This window comes from Temnothorax nylanderi, unplaced genomic scaffold, assembly GCF_030848795.1.
Source record: "Temnothorax nylanderi isolate EJ_2023f unplaced genomic scaffold, tnyl_v1.0 TNYL_tig0007_pilon, whole genome shotgun sequence".
Classification (NCBI taxonomy): Eukaryota; Metazoa; Arthropoda; class Insecta; order Hymenoptera; family Formicidae; genus Temnothorax; species Temnothorax nylanderi.
The window spans coordinates 1,487,147-1,513,175 of record NW_027249069.1 but is presented as its reverse complement, the minus strand read 5'-3'; the positions used below and the strand labels follow the sequence as shown (position 1 = coordinate 1,513,175).

Below are 26,029 nucleotides of genomic sequence, written 5' to 3'. Positions count from 1 at the left end.
GACTATTAAAAATAGAAACAAAGTAATTTTTAGCATTTTAATGTTCTCTGGTGCCTTATCTTTAAATACAGCTCTGTGTCCTTTTTACATTAATCGATTATTCTTATCATTTTACGTACAATTAATTAAAGTACTAAAATAAAATAACGTTAAAATGATGGTAAAATGATAAAAAATCATCACATTTTGACGTTATTTTGACTCCATTGTGACTTGCTGTTCTACCTGAGTAAGGTACGAAACATCTTCTAAAATCGCCACGGTCTTTCGGGTAATGACCTTAGTTTAGCTTTCACACAGAATAGAATAATAAAGGCGATAGATTCGAATAAAGAAAACATTAAAAAAAGATGGAATGCTTACTCTACCTGTCATTTCATCAAGAAATTCGACAGCGGTATCTCATATATCGCACAAAAGACCTTATAGCAAATACTAAATAACAAATAAAAATTTTATCTTTATAACAGATTTGACGCGAGTAAAGAAGCTTGTATAATGTCTTTTAGGTGGTATACTATATATTTTGACAAACTGTTGCACAGGAATATTTACAATGTTATGCGCGGTCAATGATCCACGAATACTTTCACATTGTATATAGCTTTGCTTCTTGAGCATAAGGATAGGCAAAAACGATAATATTCATTTAATTAACAATTTAATATCACTTTTATTTTTTATTATTTTGTTCAAATTTTCGAAAATATCATTTGAGTCTAATCATTTATAGTTTAACATTGCTGATAAATAATAAATCTGTCGTTTCTTAAGCAAATATTCAGTTAATAATAATCGCAAATACTAATTCATATTGATGAATTTATATTTATACAGAAGCGAGATTGTAATTTTCTTATATTATGATACATGATAAATTACCCAAATTTGTAATACAATGTAAATGCCTTAAAGCAAACGGTTGTGATTGTGAATTCATTATTAGTAAAAGCATTGCTCTATCTTTCTTTTTCCATCGATGTAATTGTACATATCCTATAATCTCATTATTTTCACTGGTTTTCGTCGTAAGCGCCGAGCGCCGAGTTACGTAAATATAAAAGCAAAAGTAGTTTAGGTAATCGGTCAATTGTTTCGATCACTTCGATCGGAGCGCGTCACGGTTGGTGAATTTTTCTAACAAAAGAATACAGGTTTATGCTAGGTAGGGAATAAACTGTTATTTACCGCAAGTCAATATAAAGGCTTTCACACGAAGACGCGATCACTTGATGAGAAAGTGATGTAGATCGTGGTTATCCTATTGGAATCGAAAATACAAATCCATTCGCGAGTTCCATAGAAAACGATCGATGGTCTTCGAAAATGGCTTGTTGCAAGGTCAGTGAAAGAAAATAGTTTGTATGGAATATAGATTCAATATTGCATTTAATTAATTGTATTCGCATAATAACATTTCTTTCGCTTGTACGTGCAATTGTATATATTTTCTTAGATGCAATTGTTTTTTTACATCAATTAATTTATCTCATTATTTTACAAGTATTTTCAATAAAATTGTTAATTTGCAACGAAATATCTTATATTTTATATCACAATATAATATTTTTCGTAAATGCTTAGTTCTTTGATAACTTTTATATATAAAATGATTGAGAGATGAGGAGAAGGGAAGAATCAAATTCTATTAAAAAATTATACTATGTATATTATATATAATATAACATAATTAAAGATACAAAATTTGCAGTTGTCTTTTGTCTTATTTCTTTTTAGACAAAGAAAATTTTTCAAAATACTCATCAAACTTATTACCATTAAAATATATATAAAATATAAAATAAGTTATTCGTTTATTGTTCGTAGTGATAAACACTTCAAGCGGGAAAAAGGTACATAAGATTATTTCTTAGGATATTTTGCATGTATAATGTCTAGGAATTTATTATTGTTCTACTAAACAAAATTAATATTTTTATTGCTATTATTATTTTAATAAATCAAGTAAATATTTTCTTATACACACATTTGCAGATATATCTAACGTTATCAGCTCTAATTACTTGTCACGTGAGTGCAAATTATGAGTACGAGCGTGCGAAAAGTTTGAGCCCAGAGAGTACATCGCATCCTTGGTATAAGCAGTATGAGGTTTACGAGAGTGCTCCTTCTGAGATTTTGCCTCATTATAATTTTTATGGATTTAAAGATCGACCTGTAGGTTATTCCGGAAGTCCATCTGAGCCTTTCCCGATTACTAAGAAAGAACCCATCGAAGAGAAAAACTTGAAAAAGATTCCATTTTATGCGTTCGCTAACAAAGATTCCACAAGGTACAAGGAATTGACTCCTAACTTTGGAGTTGCGCATTGTCAAGAGATTAAGGTGAAATCGGCCGGAAAGAATGGCGAATCAAGGAAAGGCATTACGACTTGCTACAATTGCAAGGATCCCAAAACTAAATCCACATACGAACGTTGTTTATATAGTAGTAATCCAGAAGAGAGCACATCCGCTAATACGAAGGTAGAACGTTACCTATCCGCGCCTGCTGGCTTCAGATATCGAAGGTAATGATATTAAAGTATTCTTCGAACGCACATAAAAATGTCATACTCAACAATTTATTAAAAGTTTATTAAAACTTAATATTTGCATTTGAAAGGACAATTTTATCAATTCAATATTTATGATGCTATAGTTACGTGTTCGAAAAGTCTTATCCCATTCGGAACTTAATTTGTATATTAAAAAAAAAAGATAAAGGAAAGGTGTCAAGTGCACGGCGTCAATAAGACGTTTGAACTGACATTTAAAAGAAACTTAATCCACCCAGTTAATTTCTACTATCACTATTATTACTATTATTTACTATCGTAGGTCCAATTTCGAAAGAAATAAAAATAATTATGGACAATTAGGGAGTCCTTACCGGTTCACTGATGAATATTTCACTGATGCCAGTCATGACGTACCGGCTGCGTACAAAAACAAGGGAGAAAAATGCGATAAGGTCGTGAAAGATTCCATGGTGTGCATGGTGTGCAAGGATCCTAAGACCAATGGCAAATACGAGCAGTGCTCGTATGTACGGCAGCCACATGAGAAAGCATACTCCTATGCCAAATCCAGTTCATTTGGAAAACCTCGGGAAAACGATAGCGACGAACGTCCCGAGTCAACTTCTCATTCCGAAGATGACGAGGAATCTAATGAGCAAACAGATCGTAGTCCGAGTACTGTAGAGCCTCGTGAATACTCTTATCCTAGCGAGGATTATTCCGAGAAGGCTTCGACAGTGGATAAACGAGAAGAAGCACAGGATGCTCCTTCAGCAGATTGTAAACAGATAGAAAAGGATTCCAAGACCTGCACAGTGTGCAAGGACTCGAAGACAGGCGGTACTTATGAAAAATGCACGTATAATTATCAACCCAGCGATAAGTTATATAAATACAGCAGATCGAAAAGCTTTGGACATCCGGATAAGAAATCGGAATCCATTCGGGATTTAAACAAGACTCAAACATTGGACAAATCGAAAAATTACGATTATCCGCAAAGCTCCGAGTCTACGCATGATTATTCAGGTATAAGAGTTTTTATTTTATGTTAATTCCTAATTACACAGTTCAACAAATTTTTTTTTAAGTAATTTATTTTCTCGAATAACATTCCGCGTAATTATTTTAATGTTGACAAGAAAACTTCGCGAACTAAAATAACTTATCAATTATTTATGCAAACGGATACAGCTATAGGATAAATTATTCGATTTATAAATTATAGAAATTTTCTACTGCAATGGTATTTTAGAGAATGTATGTATCTACATATGCACTGATTTTACAGAGAAATCGGAACCCTCTACTTATCCACGGAGATCCGACAGAGCCGGAGAAGCTCAACAAGTCCCGAATGAGTCCGACGGTACATCTCACGATTCATCTGACTACAATAGCGATTATTCTATTCCTGAAAAATCGAGTGATTATCAATTTCCATCGCGTAACAACGACCACGAATCTTACGAAAGCCAAAAGACACCTTCCTCAAAACCTGTTTCGGAACATTACTCCGAAAATATCGGCGCGGATAATTGTAAAACGATTCAGAAGGATTCGATGACGTGCAAGGTTTGCAAGGATCCGGAAACGGGCAACGATTTCGAACAGTGTTCGTACTCGTATCAGCCCAGTGACAAGCTCTACTCTTATAGTAAATCCAGCTCGTTTGGCAATCCAAAGAATGATAAATCCGAGCAAACGTCGCACGAAGACGAGCACCCGTCAGACAGTTCCGAGACTACGAAGAAGTCTTACGGCGAATACGTTCCAGGACAAGCTTACGAAGCTTCGACAGCGGATGAAACAAGGTCCAAGGATGATGCGGAAGGCAAGAAAGGAGTGGACGCCGGATACTTGGACACTGTGAAAAAGAAGGCCGAGATCGAGGAGTTCATGCACAACTTTCGAAAGGAGGATCGATCGAAGTGTAAAAAGATCACGCGCGATAAAATGACTTGCTACCAGTGCGTCGACGACGAAGGCTTTCAGAAAGAGGAATGCGCATTTGTCACCGGACGCGAACCTGACAAGGATCAGCTCGTGTTTCACGAGACGAAAGAATTTCAAGTTGATGCCGCACCGTCGCGAAATATTCGCGACTTCAAGCCTACAAGCTCGAGGAAAACGAAGGCGGTAGAGTCTTTGGAGCCCAGCGCGTCAGCTAGTAGAAATACTTATGTTAGACTGGAGAAGCCGGACAATGAATATCCTGACGAAGCGTCGTATACGGCCGCGGGGGAGGAGACGAAGGAGGCCGAACCGTATGATTACACGTCGGAAACAAGAGCTAAATACGACAAGGTCCTTAAATTAACTCTTCCGGCGTACATGTTTAGTACTTCGGAACACGAAGCGGCGTTTGACGAGATCGTAGCTTCCAGCCATAATGATAATTAGGCATTCGTTGGCACTATTATTGCTTCTTCTTATCATTACGTATACCGTTACCCTTTATCTTCAAATAGGAAATTTCTCGGTACAAGACATTCTACTCCAGCGTTTTCATTGTACTTGAGAATATTAGCATTATATCTTCGTTATCTAGTTTATAGCATTTAGAATTTATTTGAGTATACATGACTTGATATTTATAATTAAACAAATACTTATCGATGCAATGTAATTATTTAGTTTATATAATTATAGCTTGCTAAAGCATTGCATCACGAATTTAATATCGCGATTGCCGTAATTATTTCTAATTAAACATCCAATAGAGTCTGTCGTAATTAGTATAAGTCGTAAGAACAGACTTGACGATGCTTGCGAAATATTTAAAATTGAAAAATTCTGTGTTTAAAGTTTTCAACTTTTCGTACAAACCTATCTATCCCCACTTCTTGTTTGCATAAAAATATTCGAAATACAAAATAATTTCATATGGTCCAGAAGCTGTTTTTCTAGTTATGATATTTTATATTCGGAATACATCAAGAATACAGTCTCTAAAAGCCGTGAAAAGAAATTATGGAGCAGTGAAAATTAATCGACAATTTCAAATTGGACTTACATATGTTTCTCTCAAGGATAAGTTATACACTCTATATATATATGCATTTTTAATATTCATATAATATATATGATGATCTTTGTGGATCAATGACAAGTGGGTTGAGATTATTCAGCATACCTGACTGACGGTATCGCGAATAATAGGAAATACGTTGTCTCGTATATATCGCGATCTTAAAATAGACACGAGCTATTTTGGCGAGCAGCGGCGGACGGCCGGCGAGCGGCGAAAGACGGTCGGTCGGCGCGCGGTGGACCAGCGCGCGAGAGCAACGCAATGCGGCGATCAAATCGGTAAAGATGTAAGACCGTGGAGTCACATCGTCAGCTCTTGCGTGCCAGTCTGTAAAGTCACGACGAGGTCTGAGCACCAAGCGAATCGAAGCGACGGTCTGTAGTAGCTGCGGGCGCGCGCTAGTGTCGGCATCGTTGCTGGTCGTATACCTTTTAATATCCGCCTTCTCCTCCAACTTTTGGAATCCCAAAAGTAGTATAGAGAACCGGTTTCTCTTTCTCTCTCTCTCTCTCTCTCTTTCTCTTTCTCTCTCTTCCTTTTTCTCCCTCGACTAGTGAGTAGCGGCATAAGCCAGCGTACGGAATCGACAGTCAGTGAATTACGAAATTATCCTGGATATGAACTCTTCGACACTCGTCGGGTAAGATTTTATCATTTATTCCGAATTGCGAATCCGTCGTTGAAACGCGCGCGACTTCTCGAGCGGCCTGACATCCTTCTTGTACTCTTCAAATCGCTAGAAATAAAAACTTATTCCAACAAGGATGAGTATACGTTGGAGAAGAAAGAAGGAGGAACAATGGGAGTGCTCGCTACGTAAGAGAAACGAAAAAAAGAAAAAAAATTGTCGGAACAGCGGAGTACTTAAAATTTAGCTGGTCTTACAATTAGTATTAAGTTCAAGCTTATTTCCCCCAGCACCGAATTGAATTATCCTCAATTTGATACTATAAACTATTGGAATTATGATTAAAATCTTAGTTACATTAAAAGTTAAAAATTATTTTATATAATGTTTATATTTTATCTCAAAACACACACACACATACACACAAAATTGAAAGAGAGGCAGACCTCGTGGAAGCATGGAGAGATGGAACTCGTTTTTCGATCGTCTGTATTGAATCGAGCGTCGCAAGGCCAGATCGGCCTTGCCGTGTCGTGTTCCAAGGAGGACACATATTTCACCGTGAAGAAACGAGTGATGCTCGTTCGACGAAAAGATTTGATTTGAAGCGCAGCTTTTTCGCGAGTCGGCGCATTTTTGCGCCCAGTCAGAAAAATGCTTCGCGCGCGCTTCGGCACACATTTCAGGCAAAGAGATATCTCTTCTTTTCTCGGGCAAAGAAAATCGCTTAGATCGGGCTATAGGTACTCACGATAATACTTTCTTACATTACATAGTATTTTACAATAGTATTTTAATTCTTGTGCAGCTAACGTTTTTAAAGCCCGAGTTTTTCGTCTTCGTTATACCCTTTAGTGAATTTCGAAAAGTCTTTTTATTCGATACGTCGATTGTGAGACGATCACACATTTACCGCGGTGTTAGAAATCCTAAAAATAAAATGATTGTAAGCGTTTTAATATGCGAGGCTCCACTGCGCAAGTCCGCCCGTGCTAAAATTACTCTCGCTCGTGTATCTACCTAAATACACTTCTACTTGCTGCGGCTCATTGGCTGGGTTCCGAGCGTTACGGTGTGGCCGCCATCGGCATAACCGATTTGATTCGCCATGACCGAAACTTTTCCGAGAAACTTACGCTCCAAGCAAACTTTGCACAGTTTGTGACAACATGCCGCGGAAGAGAATAAAAGAAATATTTCAGGCAAAATCAGTCTTTTTAAAAAGATTTTTACTAATTGTAAGAAGCGATAATCCACAAAAAAATGTTAAATTTATTAAAGCAGTAAATTACTGAGATTCCATAAACCTCACGGTGATTAAAATAGAAAATTAAAAACAAACATTTATTTCTTAGTAATCATATTAGTCAGCGATACTTTTCTGATAAAAGTAAGGCCGGTATACAGCATATCGTGAGTAGTTTATTTATGCCAAAGTAACGTAGAAGAAGCTGGCAAATTTTCCACGAGAAGCACTACCTTTTTCAACGAAGCATCTCTGAATCTGCTGAAATCGCGAGTCACGTGTCGTAATGGTCGTGCCAAGATAAAAACGCCCGCGCTCCGACACAGTATTAGATTCGACTCCAAAATTCTATTATTAAAATTTTCAGCTTCTTCTATTCATTGCTAGAGAAGAGTTTTGCTTGATTCGTGAATGAATTATTTGCATAGTCATATGTAACTATCAATGAAATTAATGTATTCTGCATATTATTCGCTTTCGATACTTTGTAATTTGAATTTTATGTTATAGACTCTTTATCTAATATCTTGTTGATAAATTTGCATATAAAAAACTATCTATACATATGTTTTACTATTCCCAGACGTATAAAATATACATACGTGTTAAATTATTATAAATACATTTTTGATCATTATCGCTCCGATTTTATCGTATTTCTTTGAAAGGATTTATTATTTTAAGAATTAACACGATTTTACTCAGAAATCACACTGAGTTTACAGTATAAAAATAAATCGACAAAATATACATATAATTTCGGGTCTAAAGAAGGTTTTCAATGAAATTGCCTATATTTAATTCGCAATCTTTTTTTTCATTATTTTTCGTATGTGGAATTTTGAAAAATTTTTTGTAACTTTTTCTCTTAATTCTTCAACAGTAATATTGTCGATGGTGTACATATAACGACCTACATTTACACAACTGTAAGATACTTTCTGATCACACTAAGATTTCTCAGTAGTCAATGTTGTTTAATCCTTTTAAAGGTATGTCTGACCGTATTATCCTAAAAGACATTTTAATCAGCTTTCGTCGAATTGCACGTAGTTTTCGATCGACAGAAGAAACATGAATGACTAATCAAATATTTTTTCATCAATTTCGTCAAATTAATTATCGCGACGGTTTCACACATAGAAAACAAAAGCGCCGGCAAATCTTGCTATTATCATGTAAATTAATGATTTTATGAAGTAATTAAAGATTTTTTTGTAAACTCTCAAATTCAATTGTTTGAAAATTCAATCGCAATTAATTACTACAATTTGTATAAATCATGTTAAATTATATATTAAATTTGTACGTATATATGAAACGTGAATGTACGTACGTGCGCAAAGCATGAATACACACAAGATGATTCATCTTTCAAGTAGTTGCATTCCAGTGATAAGATAGCACTTCATGCGAACGAATAAGAGTGGATTAATTATTCCTTCCAAATACGAGAAAAAAAAATATCACGAGAAAACGATTTTTATTTTATCTGAATGTATTTTATAGTGTTCCATTTTATGTATTGCATAGGAAGCAGGTTTTAGCCTAAATGTGTCGATTAATATGTTTAAATTATAGTAAAATTACAGGTTGTGTTACACGAAAAAGAAATATTATCACGCATTGTATAATACTATAAAATTATATTTTTATTTTGTAAAAGAAATGTATTAAAATTATACGAAATAATTCGGAAACTAGGTTTATGTAATAAAGATATTGATTTAAAGAGGCTATTTTATGATACATTTGATATCTCTGTCTATTCAGAAGTGAACTTTATGCTAAAGTGGACTCTCCATTATATCTTTAGCTAAAAAAACATATTACGTAACTTATACTTTATTCAATTTAATAAATTGTTTAATTTTTATTTACAGAAATCCGAATGTCATGGTCGCAGGTATGTACACATGTCTTCTTTCTATGATAGAAAGAAATAAATATAAATTCTTTATATCAGAATTAAAAGTGCTATATCCACAAATGACAGAGAATCGTCTTCACGTAGCAAATACCATGGTAGAAAATAATAAAATTAACTATTGACACGCGCGTTAAGCATTAGTAAAGTTACATTTACTAATTGTAAGTTTACAATTAGTAGAGCAAAGTCAATTAATTACATCGCTTCTTTAATCATATTGTGTACTATCCCTAATCTGTAGCATGATTTCAGGGCCACCTCCACCGCCACCTCCTCCACCTCCCGTGCCTGGTCAATTACCGGCTATGAGGATAAATACTGCCCAAGTAAGATGAAATTATAAAATATATAATTTTTGCAGAACAAATATATTATAATATTGTATCTATTGAAATCCCTGAATATTACCAAAGTATTTATTCAAATAGTTTTTTTTTAATTTTTATTATATTTATAGTTAAAATTAAGTTGTTTAGAAGAGATAAGAAGCACTCGGCAGCTTATTGCTAAAACGCGAACATGAAAAGCAATAATTTTATCAACTACGAAATCAAGCCAAAAGTTGAAATTAAATCTAAACACTAACGTAGTTCGTTATATATCATCGAAATGATCACAAAAATTCCAAATTCTATATACGTGAAAAAAGATTGCGAATTAAATAAATAATTTCGATAGAATCTTCCCTCAAACTTAGGCCCAGTTTCACAAACGTCGGTTAACTTCTAACTTAAGGTTAAAAGTTAACTGACGTTTGTGAAACTGGGCTTTAAGCTTGTTTGTCTAAAATCGAAATTATGTAAATATGTTGATATTTGAATTTAGATTTGTTGTTAACATAATGTATTTGGTAACAGTAAAAATTTAGTTATATTTCCTAACTATTAGCTAATAACTTATCCGATGACACTGTTCGATTCGGAACACACAGAATGCAACAGTAAAGAGGCCGCAAGTGGTTAGCAACGATGTTTATGAGCCGCCAGCAGCCATCCAGAATGCCATGCTAACGAAGGATAAGAAACCCTTCACTTATACCCCGGGTATGGGTGGCAAATTAGATCTCTCGCAGATTCGCAGTCCACGAATGGCGAGAAGAGTGGCGAAGAATGCTAATGACGAAGGTATAGAGGGACCACCAAAATCTGCTATCGAGCAACCAAAGCAATCGCCCGCAGTTTCTCCCGCAGCGAATCTCTTGGTGCCTCAGGTCGCGGTACCTGTTTTTCCTTCCAATGTGCCACCTCAGCCTCCCAATAGGATGTCACAATCACCTTCAGTCAATAGAACATTGTCGAACGGTAATTATTCATTTATGTCTTTTCTCCCATCTCTTTCACTGAAAATGATTGTACGATATACGGAGTGTCTCACAATACTTTAATAACGGCGTGTTCCGAATGTCAATTAATGTATCAAAAATTTTAAAACAAAGATCAATCAAAGTCACAATCTGATTTGAGTTATAAATGATCGGTGTTGCAGTGTAATATATGCGCATTCAGGTAAAAAACAAAATATTATACAATATTATACATTGCACATATCATGCAAGTGTATAATGAAAATTTTGATCAGTTTATAATTCGAAATCTATTATGATATTGTTTCTTCTATTAGGATTTTTTATACCAATCGCTATTTCATGGAACCACTCTATACATATTTAATGAAATTATAATGAAAGTAAGAAGTATTTAAATGGTTCTCCTATAGCTGTAGACAAGCAAGCGGAACCAGCAAGAAACATTATGAAAGTGGATACGAAAGTAGTGCCAGTCGCAGTCACGTCGAGTCAGTCGAGCACTCCTGAAAGTCCGAGCACCCCGACCCAAGTTACTTTAGCTAAAGCCCCTACACCTTGGCTGCAAAATAAAAACAAGCCCCAAGAAGAATTGCCCGAATGGGCTAAACGCACGAATGGCAATAAAACGGTTGGCAACGATCTTTCAGAGGACGTAGTTTCTCCGGTTTACGTCCAAGTTCAGCAATTGTCTCCGCAATGTTCGCAACCGAAACAAAAGCAAGAGCAAAAGCAATATTCGATTCCGCAGCATCAACAAACGAGACCGCAACAGTTACCTCAACAGCCGCAGCAGCAGAGGCGGAATGCCGAACCTGTAATGTCACCCCAAACTAATTCTCAATCGCAACACGAACGCGTTGTACCCATCCGAGTAAGTTGGAGGATAAAGTTAATTTCTTGCGTATGCCTACCATCTCCCTCTCTCTCTCTCTTTCTAAAATACATTTACTTTTCGAAAATATATCCATTATTTTTTTTAACGCTACGATATTCTTTAGATCGATGACAGACCATCGGTATTTGATGTGAAGCGTGAATCTGGTCATCATCAGTTTAAACAACCTTCAACTATGCATCATCAGCAACGATGGGGTCAAATGCCCGCGCAACATACCGTGGAGAATCAGACGCAGAATTATCCGCAGAATCAAAAACAGCCTCAGATTTATGCCACATCTCGGCCAGAACAACCGGTTGGAACAACTTATATTATCCCCCTTGTAGTGGAAGGTAGCGAGAAGAGAACGATGCCACCAAATATAGCAGCAAGAGTGTAAGTTGATTATAATTATTAAAGAAGAATAAATATGTACTTCAATATACTATATGATGAACTTGACATATGCAATCGAGCCTATTTTATCAAGTATCGCGTGGCACAAGTTTTAACCAACGTATATCTTTAAATTAAAATTATTAATCTGCCTCAATCTAACTTATTCCTTTATCCGTTAACAAGAATATCCACACAACTGAGGATGAGTACCTTAAAGTTTATATTTATCTAAAAAATAATTTCAAATAAGTCACGTTTTAAAAAACTTTTAACGAATTTGTCGCTCATGTATTTGTAACGTTTGCAATTTTATTTTGATTATTAATTACAAGTGAAATTCTTGGGACAGGGTGCAGCAGCGGAGTCCCGATATTAATCAACAACAAGAGCCTGGCCCGATTCAATCGCGATCATTTCGTGTCCTTCAAAAAATTACGGACACGGATGAATTCAATGATGTTGGTTCAGAACAAATACGTAAAATGGAATTAAGCGAAGATGAAAAGCTACTCATGAGCAAATTTAAAGAACAAGGTAAAATAATATTATTTATCCGTCTATTATTTTGATTTTTTGTTATATCCGTATTTAATGATATATCGATATACGTAACGCACATGGAAAGATTTTCGTTAAATAATAATGCTAACTATCAGTAACGTTAAGTATTTTTTAAAGGATAGATTATTTAACTTTTCAAATTAAATCATCGCTTAAAAATATTTATATTGTATTTTACAGTCGATCATGAGACTTATCTCCATCAAGAGAAAGATCCGAGATATCGTGGTGCGGCAATACCTTCACGAGCTTTCCGTTTTTTACAAAATATGACAGAAGCGAATGATAACTCAGTTTGCGCTGGTAAGATTGTTTTATATGCAGGATATTTTTGTTAAAAAATTTTACTTTTATGCTGAATTTCATCAAGAATGCAAAAACACGTCATAATCTCTTGTTTCTTAAATCAATCAAACCTGATGCCTAAATAATAAAGATTAGATATAGCAAATATAAACAATAGGAGCATTATATGTATATGTTACAGCGCCACATAATGTACAAAACATTGCGAATAAGAGGCAAAATAGAAATTCTAAGTCGTTCGGTAAGTACGCGTAAAAACAAGTTTTGCTTTCTCAACTCGATAAAAATAATTGAAATATAATAAATTTGGCTTGCGATAATTCTTCTACAGAAGAGATACAGGCAAACTTGCCACCTAGTGAACAACAAGTACCAGAACCGAAGAAATACACGGGTAGTGCAATTCCTTCTCGATCCTTCAGGATATTACAAGCGATGACAGCATCGGAAAACGATGGTAAATATGCTAAATTGAAACATTTATCTTTTACAAAGTTATCTTGTTTATAAAATATTTTTGAAAATATTATGGATATTCCTCAAATAGTTTCTTTTGCACTTTTATTCATTTTTTACATACAAGATGAAGTCCAAAGTTCCAGTTTTCGAAAAGTATTTACGTTATTTTATAACCTTTTTACGTGATATTTAACATATATTATACGAATTAATAATTTATCATTGACATTCTTTGTTCATAAATTAATTGTAGAAGCTTATTTATCTGTGTACATTAATATATCATAATAAGTGCTTTATATTCTAATTACTACTTTATTGACATAACATACGTCACATTGCTCAAATTTCCCAATCCTGTGTTCACAGGAATAATAAAATTCTCTTGGCTACTGATAAATATATTTATATATGTACACATACATCTACGCACGCACGCACGCACGCACGTACGCACGCACGCACGCATACACACACGCACGCACACACACACACACAGCAGACTAAGCAAAGTGTTACACAGATTAATATCTGAGAAACTGCTAAATAAAAATAATATGATAAATATGATGGCAACTCGAAGATCTTTTAAATGTACTACAATTGATTTCTGAAAATTTTCTTGGGAAGAGGGGAAGCAATATAATGATAATTTCAAAAATAGTATCTATTTTAAAAAGAATTATAAACGTCAGAAACTAAGCAACTTTTACTTAAAATATTTTTTTCTAAAAACACCAATCAAAAGTTATCGACCTTAATAATTAAGAATTTATTGATAGTAGGATCAATTGATTATAGATATAAAATTAAATTGTTTTTTGCTTCATAAAAAAAATCCTAAGAGCGAAAGTTTAGGTGAACGTAAAAGCTACTAAACAAGTCTTGTATTGTTCAATTCATTATTTATCAAATTGAGTATCTATGAACGCGTGTATAATTTTAGCAAAATTATTGGATAAATCCTTATGGTACTAGTCCTTTACGGTCAGAGAAAAGGAGAGAGACAGAGAGAGAGAGAGAGAGAGAGAGAGAGAGAGAGAGAGAGAGAGAGAGAGAGAGAGAGAGAGAGAGAGAGAGAAATAGAATATAAAAATTTATATACAAAATTAATATTTATTTACAATATCTTATATTTTTTATTTTTATCTATTATTGTATTTTATGCAACGTATTTGTCAGTAAAGATCGGTTTTAGAAATTGCAATTACGATATAATTATTTGTACTATGGACTTATCGCACGTACAACCCCGGCCCAGATTCGCACTGGCAATCGAATTGTAACTACAGTTGTATGTTGACAAGTCAAACAAATAAGTTTATTTAATCATATCATTAGTTTATTACAATAGTAGAGATGTGATGGTAATCTGATACAGTTTTATTCAACTGTTGATTGTAAAAAATGAAAGATACCTGTCGAAATAACTTAACGAAGATTATGAAATCATTAAGGCATTATTGGTGGCATTGTTCTTTTGACAATGTCACTTTTTTATGATGCTGTCGTTTGTTATTATAAAGACATATGAAAGAAAAACTTTTCTCTATAACAATTATTAGCTTCAATCTACTTTACATATACACTAATTTGTTGAAAATATTGAAATGAAACTTTATTTATCTTCAAACATTTATCCTTTCTCAAGTACGATTACAATTAACTAAATATTGGCGAAATTTGTCGCGTTGATTCGCTACAACCATTAACCAAGTCATTGATATTTAATGTTTTCCTTTGAACACAGGATAATTAAATTTTCTCATTTTCTTAGCTAAATAATTTCGCTTTATTCCGTATTAATATACCAATTTTACCGAAGTAAAATCGACTAGGCATATATATATATATATATATATATATAAAGGAAAAGGGGAAAGCGAAATATAATTAAAAGCGCGGATAAAATTAGACGTATTTTCGATCTAGGCAAATTTTTATTTAAGTCGTTCGTAAATCAATGCAATACGTAATACGATTAAGAGAAGGGAATTCAGGCAGAAAAAAATGACGACACGCACGGCTCTGTCTTACGCTCTGTGTGTGTAAAGAATTTAACTTTCTTCTGAATGGATTGTGCTGTTTGTTGTAGCCACACAAGAAAATCGTCAAGCAGATTACACCTGTCGAACAGAGAATAACTTGCCGGGCAATCAGCAAGATGCATTCTTCTCTCCTCGACCCGTTCCCTTCTGGTCGCATTCCGAAGGTTGGTGGGGCTATTATCCTGTGACGTATAATGCTCCATCCAAAAAGCCCGCGAACGAAGCGGACGAACGCTCCTTTCCTTACCTACGATATCCAGACGAAAACGCGTGCGTTGGATATGAATTTTTTTATCCGGTTTATGACGAGAACTTTGCCGACGTGGCACGGATAAGAGCTGTAGACCGAGAAAATTCCTCAGACCAATACGGTTATGTTGCCGTGATTTGCCCTCAACCGGGTCACCATGCTCAATCGGACGTTGATACAAATAACTACAACTACAATCGCTGTAACACTATCCATTCGTCTCCCGCTCAGGACGATAGATATTTTGTGCAAAACGGCTCGGTCAATGAATCAGGAAACACCTTGCCCGACGAGATTAATCACTTGGATGCACAGTCAAATGAGGGGTACAATCCCAAAAATGTTTGCGAGAGCTACAACAGTGACAGAAATTATCTTATGACGGCGATGAACATAGTCGAGGAAGACGGCTCATCGGACAAACCCAACGAAACTATAATCTCTAATAACATCGAAAAATCAAAAAAGACATTTGGCCTGCATATTAATGTGCCTAATTACACATATGTAGACACTAGCGATTCTAGTGATTCCAGCGATTGCAGCGATTCCAATGATTCGAGCGACTCCAGCGATTCTATCTCCGATAACGAGCACTTTTCGGATTCTTGCCGGAAATATTGTAACGATACCATGTCCAATAATACATTATCGAATAGTGATTCGGATTCATACGAGGGTTATTCTATGGATTTAAACACTTACGAGAAACTAAAGAGAAATCCGCGTGCTATTTCTTCTGATAAGAATAGTACTGACCCCACTGCTCATTCGGAATGCTCGACTAATGTTGATAATGTTGATAATTCATGCGGACATTCGCAAAACGATTCCGAGAATAGTAACGACAAGATACTTCCTAAGAAGAATCATATCGATTATTCGAACGATCGAAATTCTTGCGTAACGTTGAAACAAGATCTCGCGACGCAGGGATGCAACGAGGAGGATCACACCGATAATCAAGGTAATCTCGACTCTTGTTCCAGTAAGACGAATTCTATAGGCAACAGCGTATCGAATACGGAACAGCGCGATCAAGAGAACCCGGTAACTGACAACATCGTTCCTCATCAGTTGAGTATAATTTACGAGGATGTGGAACGATTGAGTTCTGAGAGTCTTTATAGCGAAAGTAAAAAGAAAATCGATGGACGAAATGAAACTTCTCTCGAGGTGATCGATGATCCGCCTGACGACGCCGAAGCTACGATGGTCAGCGTGAGTTTACCCCTGAAATTCAAGTTTTCTGTGTCTGAAGACAATGAGGATATCACTACCGTGACAGTTGGCAATAGCGAAATAAAGGCAGAAAGATCCTGCGGCGGATATTCCGTGAAAAATAATAATAATGACGACGTTTGCGTCAATTACCATATTGGCAACGACACTAGCGTGGATTTTACTGTGAAGAGACACACGTCAGATGAAACGTGCGCAACTGCGAGCACAAGAGATAAGGCGAGTATTGATACCGCGGTACCGCACGTAGACTTCACTTTCAAGAAAGATCCGACGAATGTTAGCGAAACTAACTGCAAAGAACAGAATACAGAGACGGGATTTTCAGTTACAAAAACCACGGGATCTCATGGAATAAACTTTAAGGAATCAGCGTCGAAGAATGCCGGTGACTGTATCACTGATTCCGAATCGGTAACAGCTACGCGAGATACATTAGTAAACGATGGAAATTGTATCCAAGCGGAATCCGCTTGTAACAATTTCGGAGACATCGATGTCAGCGGAACGACCGCCGAGTCGAAACTCGTCACGTCCGAACGTTCTTGGATGCGAAATTTCGAAACGCTCCAAATTCCCGTCGTCGATACAAATCAAACAAGTCAGAAGAACTGTTGCGTAATTGCGGATAACAATGATGATCGATGTGTCGACCCGGAACTCTATCAGACAGACACGAAATACTTGCTGAGTGTCCAAGACTCTCGTGAAGACACCGATGACGAGGATAGTGGAGTTACTTCCGATATAAGCCGGATGATATCTGAGATCGACACGGAGTGTCGCGAGATCGACACGGATTCGGAATGTGCCACTTCGAAAAAGCAAAAGAAGTATCAACGAACGCAAACGCACTCGCGACTCTTTCGGCTTCTGAACGACGACTCCAATTTATCCGATTGTAAAACCAGCACAGATCCTGGTTCCAGGAAGGAGTATCTCAGCTTGCCGCTTAAGACGAACGCGTTCAACTACGACGACAGTTATTGCTCCAACTATTCCAGCGGTTTAACGTCCCCCGAATATTCGCCTATTCACGAGCAGTCCTGTCGAAAGTTTCACGACGCGGCGACGAGCGGAAATGCCACGAGCTTACCGGACGTTAAGCTTCACCATTCGGAACAGATCCCCTCGAAAGACAATTCGTATTTTCTGTCCTGGAAGAACGCGAAGTTGCCTAATCTACACGAGCACGATGTTATACCCTCTTTAGCTTTCAAGATCCTCAACAGTAAGACGCCCCTATGGACCTACAAGGTGAACGTACTGTGCCCGAGAATCAAGAGTACGAAAAGCGTGCCGCAAGCCTTGCTGGCACGGCAAATCGACAAGAACTAACGATTCCGTCGGTGATCTCCTCCTATTTCCCGACAACCTTGTGCGAACGCCAAACCAACTATTGCTGACGGCCTTAGGGTAGAATGGGGGCCATTTTGCCGCTGCGAACAACCGCTCTCCAACCGATCCACGGGACATATTTTTTTCTCGATTCTCTTCACAAGACAGGGCTGAGTGTGCCCAAGGCGCTCTACGGGCTACGTGATTTTTTTTTCTATCGGTACATATCGTTTCCATATATTCGTGTATCATTCTTGATTTCTTCTCCATATTTCCCACTTTCCTTTTTTTCGTTTTTTTTTTGTCATTTACAGTTGAACCTCTATATTTGTAACATATCGCGATCGAACAATCGTCCTATTTTTAATACTTCCTATTTTTAATACTTCTTTTTATATCCATTCTTACATGCGCAGAATGAAAATAGTTATTGACAGATGGACACGCGTAATATCTTTTATTTTTCACTCGCGGATTTCACACTAGTTGCGTATGGTCACATGTTTACCTGAGAAATGTAAAGTTGTAGGCGGAGAGGGGACAGGAGGGGACGCAAAAAGTGTTAAGAATACGGAGATTTGACTGTTATTTTCTTTTTTTTCTGTACTTATCAATAATTCAATTATAGACGCATGTAAAATCTATTCCCTCTTTTTCTTTAGTTCTCTCTCTCTCTCTTTCTCTCTCTTTCTCTCTCTTTCTCCTTTTTTTTTACATTTCGCAAAAAGCCTTAATTATTAGATACCAACGCTTGATTGCTTTATGCATGTTTGTGACTAATACTGATTAAGAAACACAAAATTGAAGTTCCAAAAAATTCGAAAAACGAAAATAAACAACGTCACGGAAGAAATTATTTGATAATTTGATAAAGTTCACGTATATCAAGTACAATAACTATTGTAGTTGTTTAATATTAAATTTTATATAAATGTACAAAATAAGAAAATTATAAGAGAAAGGAATAGCGACGAAGATTGATATAACCGAAACATATACATATGTGTATATATGTATATATTGTGTATACACACAACATATACATATAAAACATATTTATATGTATATATTACATGTATACATATAAGCATATGTACACTCGCACACTCGTTCGTTCACTCACACACACAATTCCAAACACATACAACACACACAATACTTAAATTTTACTTAAACAAAGTATACATGATCTATAATATATGTATATACTTTTTAAATTTTGTTTTTTTTGTATGTAGACTGTAGACAATATAAAGATTGCTCCTTGAGAAATATAATTCGTTATTTTTCAGGTCCCGATACAACTGATTACTGAGGATTGATGAAATTCTGCTTAGACAGAGTCGGATTATTTAGTGCGCTTTTTTTCTATTTTGTTTACAATAATCCATAGTACTTACGTCGCCGCTTGCCGATCCATCAACGAAAAATTAATCAAAGGTTGTCTTCAAAGTGGGCTGTAAATCGCTTATAAATTATTTGGATTTAGTATCTGATGCTTGCGCGTTGAATGGGACTTCGCCCCATATAATTTTTCCAACAATATGAAAATATTGAATTTTGTTTTTAATCGTTATTATATAATGATGTTGAATATTTGTATTCTGTGTAATATTCTGTAAGTAATTAATTTAAATTCGCTTTTAAAATTTCAATTAACTATAATAAGCATTAATTTTCAAGATTTTTTAATCAATTTCCTAAGAAAAAAGTACTTGAACAGTCTTATTAAGAGACTGGTTGCCTGTTGTCTACATGTTGCAATTATATATATATATATATATATATATATATATATATATATATATATATATAAAATATTATGTAAGCACAAACACGTTTGTTTAAAGATGAATGGATCGTTATAGAAATTGTAATAACACTCTCTTTAAAAATATTAATCATAATTTAAAAGTATATGTGTAAACGTACATGTGTATACATATATGTATTGTTAATCTTGTTACCTGAATCTATCACTGTATTACTTATCCAAGATGTAAAATAAATTATTTATAAAATTGATAATGCTAATAAATAACTATCTAATTATTTATCGCAATACGACCAGTTTTATATACCAAACGTACACATTATATTATAATATAATGTATTATTGAAATAATACATATTACATATTATATAACATGTTATTAATTTAAATTTAACAGTTCTGCTTTATTGTAAACAAGTTTCTATACATTATTATTTTAATCTGTGACAAGTCGTATTTATCTTTACTATTAGACGGGAATAATGCATAAATATACAATCTAATATTCACAGATTTGTTACCATTATACAAAATTGATCATCACTCACCGATCGATGCGCAACGGGCGGAGTTATACGGCCGCGTAGCTACGATGATTCTGTAACACAAGAAAGAAAGATTCAAATGAAAGCAGGCGCTCAAAATGAAGAACGTTTCAAAAAATAATTTTTACGCGCGTCTAATTCGTCTTTTAATTAGATTTACTACTTAATATAATTATATCTATATTCCGGGGAAAATCTTTACGAGAATAAACTTTTATAAAATTTTAGATGGTTTCTCCTTCTCAAATTATTTTTAATTTATCGAGATAACGGCTCGAATAAATGAGAAATAACTAAATTAATTTTAAGAAATACTCACCCCAGGTTGCTCCGCCGGCGGCGGTGCCCGATGTCTCTGCCAGGCCTCCTCCTCCTCTCAGGATGGGGTTGTCAGGCCGTCTCCTGCTCCTTCCGTTGCACAGGAGACTCACAGAATCACTGTCCGATATTCCGCGATCGAGAGCGAATAAGTAACTGTCATAACACGTACGATCGCGATACTTAATTTATTAGACAACACTCCCGGGATGAAACGACCGACGTACTGCGGCGCACTTCCATTATTTAAATCCGACAACTTACCGAGCTGCTTTCTCCGCTGAACGCAGCCAACTTCGTACCGACGCGCGACGCCGCGTCGCACTGCGCGGATACAACGCGAGTCGAATCAACAGCCGAAAAGAGAAAGAGAGACACACGCTTGCGACCATACTTGCGACACAGTTCGAGCACGTAAAATTCCGCGAGATGCAAACGCAATTAAACGGTCGACACATCACCGCGCCTCGTCATTTCAAATCGCACGATTCGCGTACTCCGTCACATTAACTCCCACGATGATCCGACGATTCGCGTATTATTCCGCGTTCCCGAAACGCGAAAGCGGTGGCCAAATTCTCAAATCCGTTCAAATGAATTCCTTCGAGAGGCAATCGAGTCCGGCGTTAAATACATCGCGACGAAACGTTAGTCGAGCACTCGATCCTTCGTCCTCTCACTCCCGTGGGCGATAATGGTCCATTCACAACACAAGAAATTTATTATATTCGGCGTATATTTAATTCTGTGTTCACTTTGACTCCGATTCCCGTAAATCGCGCGAGACGCGTGCGCAACGACCAGCGACTTCAGCCATGTTCGTGATTCGGCGCGAACGGCGAAAGTCAGTCGGTCGCGCAAACGGGACAATCCGACGGTTAATAGATAATATGCTGCACCTTTCTGGTACCTGCGATGGCTGCGATATCATCGTGATACTTGTCGCGGCACATCTCGAGACGAAATAGCGCTACGCACGGAGCTCGGCTGCCTGTCGGTTCGGGCGTCGGCGTCGGGACGTGAATGATCCTACCGCGACCTGCGCGCTGCATGACCATCGCGGCGACCGTTTTTGTAAACATTAGGCGGAGCGGGGCGCGGCGTAACAATGCCGGCGTTCGCGAAAACAAAAAATTAACAAGTCGAGCACCCGCGTGTCAACAGTCTCGCCGTCGGCAATATTTAATTATTCACTTGACAATAACGTTTAATATACCTAGCGGTATATTAAACAGAATTAGCGTACGCCAATTATTCTATTTATCGTATTTCGATGAAGAGGCTATTATCGCATATCTACCGCGTTTTATCACGGATATTAGCACGTTGCGCGAAACGATAATTCCCCTCTCAATAGTATTTCGATCTGAGGAAGAAACGATTCACAAATGAAAAATAGTAACGTGAGCTCGCGAACTTTCGCGTGATTGGCTCTTTGCTCCGCGGCACTCCGCGCTAATTTCTTTATTCCGAATTATGGAATTCGTCGTTGCGCAGCACACGCCTCGAGCGGTTTACAAGAGTCGAGTGAGGTAAATACAGTATTAATGTACGTTCAATCAGAGATTCTTCTCTCTGGTTCAATATTCCGTTTCTTGTATATATTTCGATGAATGGACTATTATCGCGCACAGGAGTGAGAAGACGATCGGAGTGCTAGATTATTTATTTAACGGGGGACGATTAATTACTTCTCTCGAAAGATTCACTTGAATGAATTTGAGATACAGTTCGAGCACGTAAAATTCCGCGAATACGATTAAACGGTCGATACATCATCGCGTTTCGTTATTTTAAATCACACGATGATCTCGACGATTCGCGTACCTATTACGCGTACGCCGCGTTCTCGAAACATGAAAGCGGTGACCAAATAATATTCCCAAATCCATTCAAATGAATCCTTCGAGAAGTAATCGTCCCCCGTTAAATAAATCGCGACGAAACGTTAATATATTGTCAAGTATAAATAATTAAATATTGCCGGCGGCGCGGGCGAGATCGTTGGCACGCGCGCGGGTGCTCGACTTTCTTTTTTGTTTTCGCGAACGCCGGCATTACACGTCGCGGCCCGTTATACCTCGCGATGTTTACGAAAACGGTTCAACGGTTGCCGCGGCTGGCGGCGTTGGAGGGGGAGCGGCGCCGCGATGGTCGCGCACTGCGCAGTCGCGCTATATCAATCGATATCACGTCCCGACTGGTCCCGACTGATCCCGACGCCGGCCGACGCTTGAACAGGCAGCCACAGGCAGGCACTACAGGCAGCCGGACTCCGTCTCCGTGCTGCTCCGTGCGTTAGCGCCATATACATCGCGAGATGTGCCGCGGCAAGTATCACGATGATATCGCAGCCATCGCAGGTACTACAGAAAGATGCAGCATTATCTGTTAACCGTAGGATTATCCCGTTTGCACGGCCGATTAATTTTCGTCGTATGCGCCGATTCACGAACATGGCTGAAGTCGCTGCGGTCGTTGGCGTCGTTGCGCGGCACACGTCTCGCGCGGTTTATACGGCAATCGGAGTCAAGTAAATACATAATTAAATGTGAATATAAGTTTCTTGTGTTGTAAATGGACCATTATCGTCCACGGGAGTGAGAGGACGATCGGATCGAGTGCTCGACTAACGTTTCGTCGCGATTTATTTAACGCCGGACTCGATTACCTCTCGAAAGAATTCATTTGAATGGATTTGAGAATTTGGCCACCCCTTTCGCGTTTCGGGAACGCGGAATAATACGCGAATCGTCGAATCATCGTGGGAGTTAATGTGACGGACTGACGGAGTACGCGAATCGTGCGTGATTTGAAATGACGAGGCGCGGTGATGTGTCGACCGTTTAATTGCGTTTGCATCTCGCGGAATTTTACGTGCTTGAACTGTGTCGCAAGCGTGTGTCTCTCTCTTTTCGGCTGTTGACTCGACTTGCGTTGTATCCGCGCCCCGCGCCGCCTAATGTTTACAAAAACGGTCGCCGCGATATTCGCAGGCGGCGCAAGCGGCGCAAGCGGCGCAGGTTGCGGTAGGTCGAGGATCATTCACGTCCCGACGCTCGAACCGACAGGCAGCCGAGCTCCGTGCGTAGCGCTATTACATCGCGAGATGTGCCGCGACAAGTATCACGATGATATCGCAGCCATCGCAGGTACTAGAAATAAGGTGCAGCATATTATCTATATTAATCGTCGGTCGTCGGATTGTCCCGTTTGCGCGACAGACTGATTTTCATCGTTCGCGCCGATTCACGAACATGGCTGAAGCCGCTGGTCGTTGCGCACGCGTCTCGCGCGATTTACGGGAATCGGAGTCAAAGTGAACACAGAATTAAATATACGCCGAATATAATAAATTTCTTGTGTTGTGAATGGACCATTATCGCCCACGGGAGTGAGAGGACGATCGGATCGAGTGCTCGACTAACGTTTCGTCGCGATTTATTTAACGCCGGACGCGATTGCCTCTCAAAGGAACTCATGTGAATGGATTAGAGAATTTGGCCACCGCTTTCGCGTTTCGGGAAGGCGGAATAATACGCGTATCGTCGGATCATCGTGGGAGTTAATGTGACGGAGTACGCGAATCGTGCGATTTGAAATGACGAGGCGCGGTGATGTGTCGACCGTTTAATTGCGTTTGCATCTCGCGGAATTTTACGTGCTCGAACTGTGTCGCAAGTATGGTCGCAAGCGTGTCTCTCTCTCTCTCTCTCTCTCTCTCTCTCTCTCTCTCTCTCTCTCTCTCTCTCTCTCTCTCTCTCTCTCTCTCTCTCTCTCTCTTCGGCTGTTGACTCGACTCGCGTTGTATCCGCGCAGTGCGACGCGGCGTCGCGCGTCGGTACGAAGTTGGCTGCGTTCAGCCAACTTCAGAAAGCATCTCGGTAAGTTGTCGGATTTAAATAATGGAAGTGCGCCGCAGTACGTCGGTCGTTTCATCTCGGGAGTGCCGTCTAATAAATTAAGTATCGCGATCGTACGTGTTGACAGTTACTTATTCGCTCTCGATCGCGGAATATCGGACAGTGGTTCTGTGAGTGTCCTGTGCAACGGAAGGAGGAGGAGACGGCCTGACAACCCCATCCTGAGAGGAGGAGGAGGAGGAGGTCTGGCAGAGACATCGGGCACCGGCGGAGCAACCTTGGGGTGAGTATTTCTTAAAATTAATTTAGTTATTTCTCATTTATTCGAGCCGTTATCTCGATAAATTAAAAATAATTTGAGAAGGAGAAACCATCTAAAATTTTATAAAAGTTTATTCTCGTAAAGATTTTCCCCGGAATATAGATATAATTATATTAAGTAGTAAATCTAATTAAAAGACGAATTAGACGCGCGTAAAAATTATTTTTTGGAACGTCATCATTTTGAGCGCCTGCTTTAATTTGAATCTTTCTTTCTTGTGTTACAGAATCATCGTAGCTCCGTGGCCGAATAACTCCGCCCGTTGCGCATCGGTCGGTGAGTGACGATCAATTTTGTATAATGGGGTAACGAATCTGTGAATATTATATTATATATTTATGTATTATTCCTGTCTAATAATGCAGATAAATGCGACTTGTCACAGATCCGTTACCCTAAAATGGATAGACTAAATTAGATTAGGCTAAATAATTAATCCTGGACCTGTATCATTTATCGATTTATTGTGCTTACGGGAGAATGCTCTCGCGAAAGCACGCATCGAGTTCACAATAGAGCTCGTTATGTCGACGCATTATTTATTATTTATTTGATGCGTCTAATGTTTTTTGCATGGAACACTAATCGCGAAGTATACCAGCCTGAAATAGGCGATTTATTGGAATTTGGTAAATATATTTTATTATCAAGTGTCTATATTAGTTATAATTATTCTTAATATTAGTACTGATTAACTAAATTTATTAACAAGTTAATTACATTTTTAAATTTGTTTTTAAAATATTTATTGAGAAATAGACATAGAAAGAGACAAAGAATTAAAATAAAATTTGAATCTACGAGAAATAGAATATTTTTTTTATATAAGCTGTCTCATTACTTGAGTTTTTTCTTAACGCTTTATTTTTCGGACAATAAAGTTTTAAAAATATTTCTAGATATTGTTTTAGATATATACATATAATAATAATAATAAGTAAAAATAATTTTCTATAGATAGGCAATAGATAGAGATAGTTTGCTTGTAATTAAAGAAATAAAAAATAATAAGAGAAATATTTGTAGATAGGAATAGATAGGTTCAATAAAATGAAATAAAT

The 26,029-nt window shown here is 37.4% G+C and overlaps 2 protein-coding genes across 3 annotated transcripts; both read left to right on the top strand.

The window, feature by feature from the left end:
- The first annotated feature begins 1,326 nt into the window (after window positions 1-1,326).
- Window positions 1,327-4,984, top strand: LOC139780149 (uncharacterized). The gene is made up of 4 exons (XM_071718668.1): window positions 1,327-1,341; window positions 1,996-2,531; window positions 2,842-3,551; window positions 3,814-4,984. Exons 1-4 carry the CDS (start codon window positions 1,327-1,329, stop codon window positions 4,923-4,925), a joined length of 2,373 nt encoding a protein of 790 aa, XP_071574769.1. The 3' UTR covers window positions 4,926-4,984.
- An 810-nt stretch (window positions 4,985-5,794) lies between these two features.
- Window positions 5,795-20,198, top strand: LOC139780650 (uncharacterized). Of its 2 annotated transcripts, none has more exons than XM_071719376.1 (12): window positions 5,795-6,196; window positions 9,314-9,336; window positions 9,613-9,686; window positions 10,292-10,661; window positions 11,314-11,537; window positions 11,665-11,939; window positions 12,292-12,476; window positions 12,684-12,806; window positions 12,991-13,050; window positions 13,141-13,266; window positions 15,364-18,366; window positions 19,439-20,198. In XM_071719376.1, the coding sequence occupies exons 1-11, from the start codon at window positions 6,174-6,176 to the stop codon at window positions 18,144-18,146; spliced, it is 4,266 nt and encodes a 1,421-aa protein (XP_071575477.1). In that variant the 5' UTR covers window positions 5,795-6,173; the 3' UTR covers window positions 18,147-18,366; window positions 19,439-20,198. The 2 variants fall into 2 exon arrangements, with proteins under 2 accessions (XP_071575477.1, XP_071575475.1); XM_071719374.1 differs by having other exon boundaries at window positions 5,796-6,196; window positions 11,077-11,537.
- The last annotated feature ends 5,831 nt before the right edge of the window (window positions 20,199-26,029 follow it).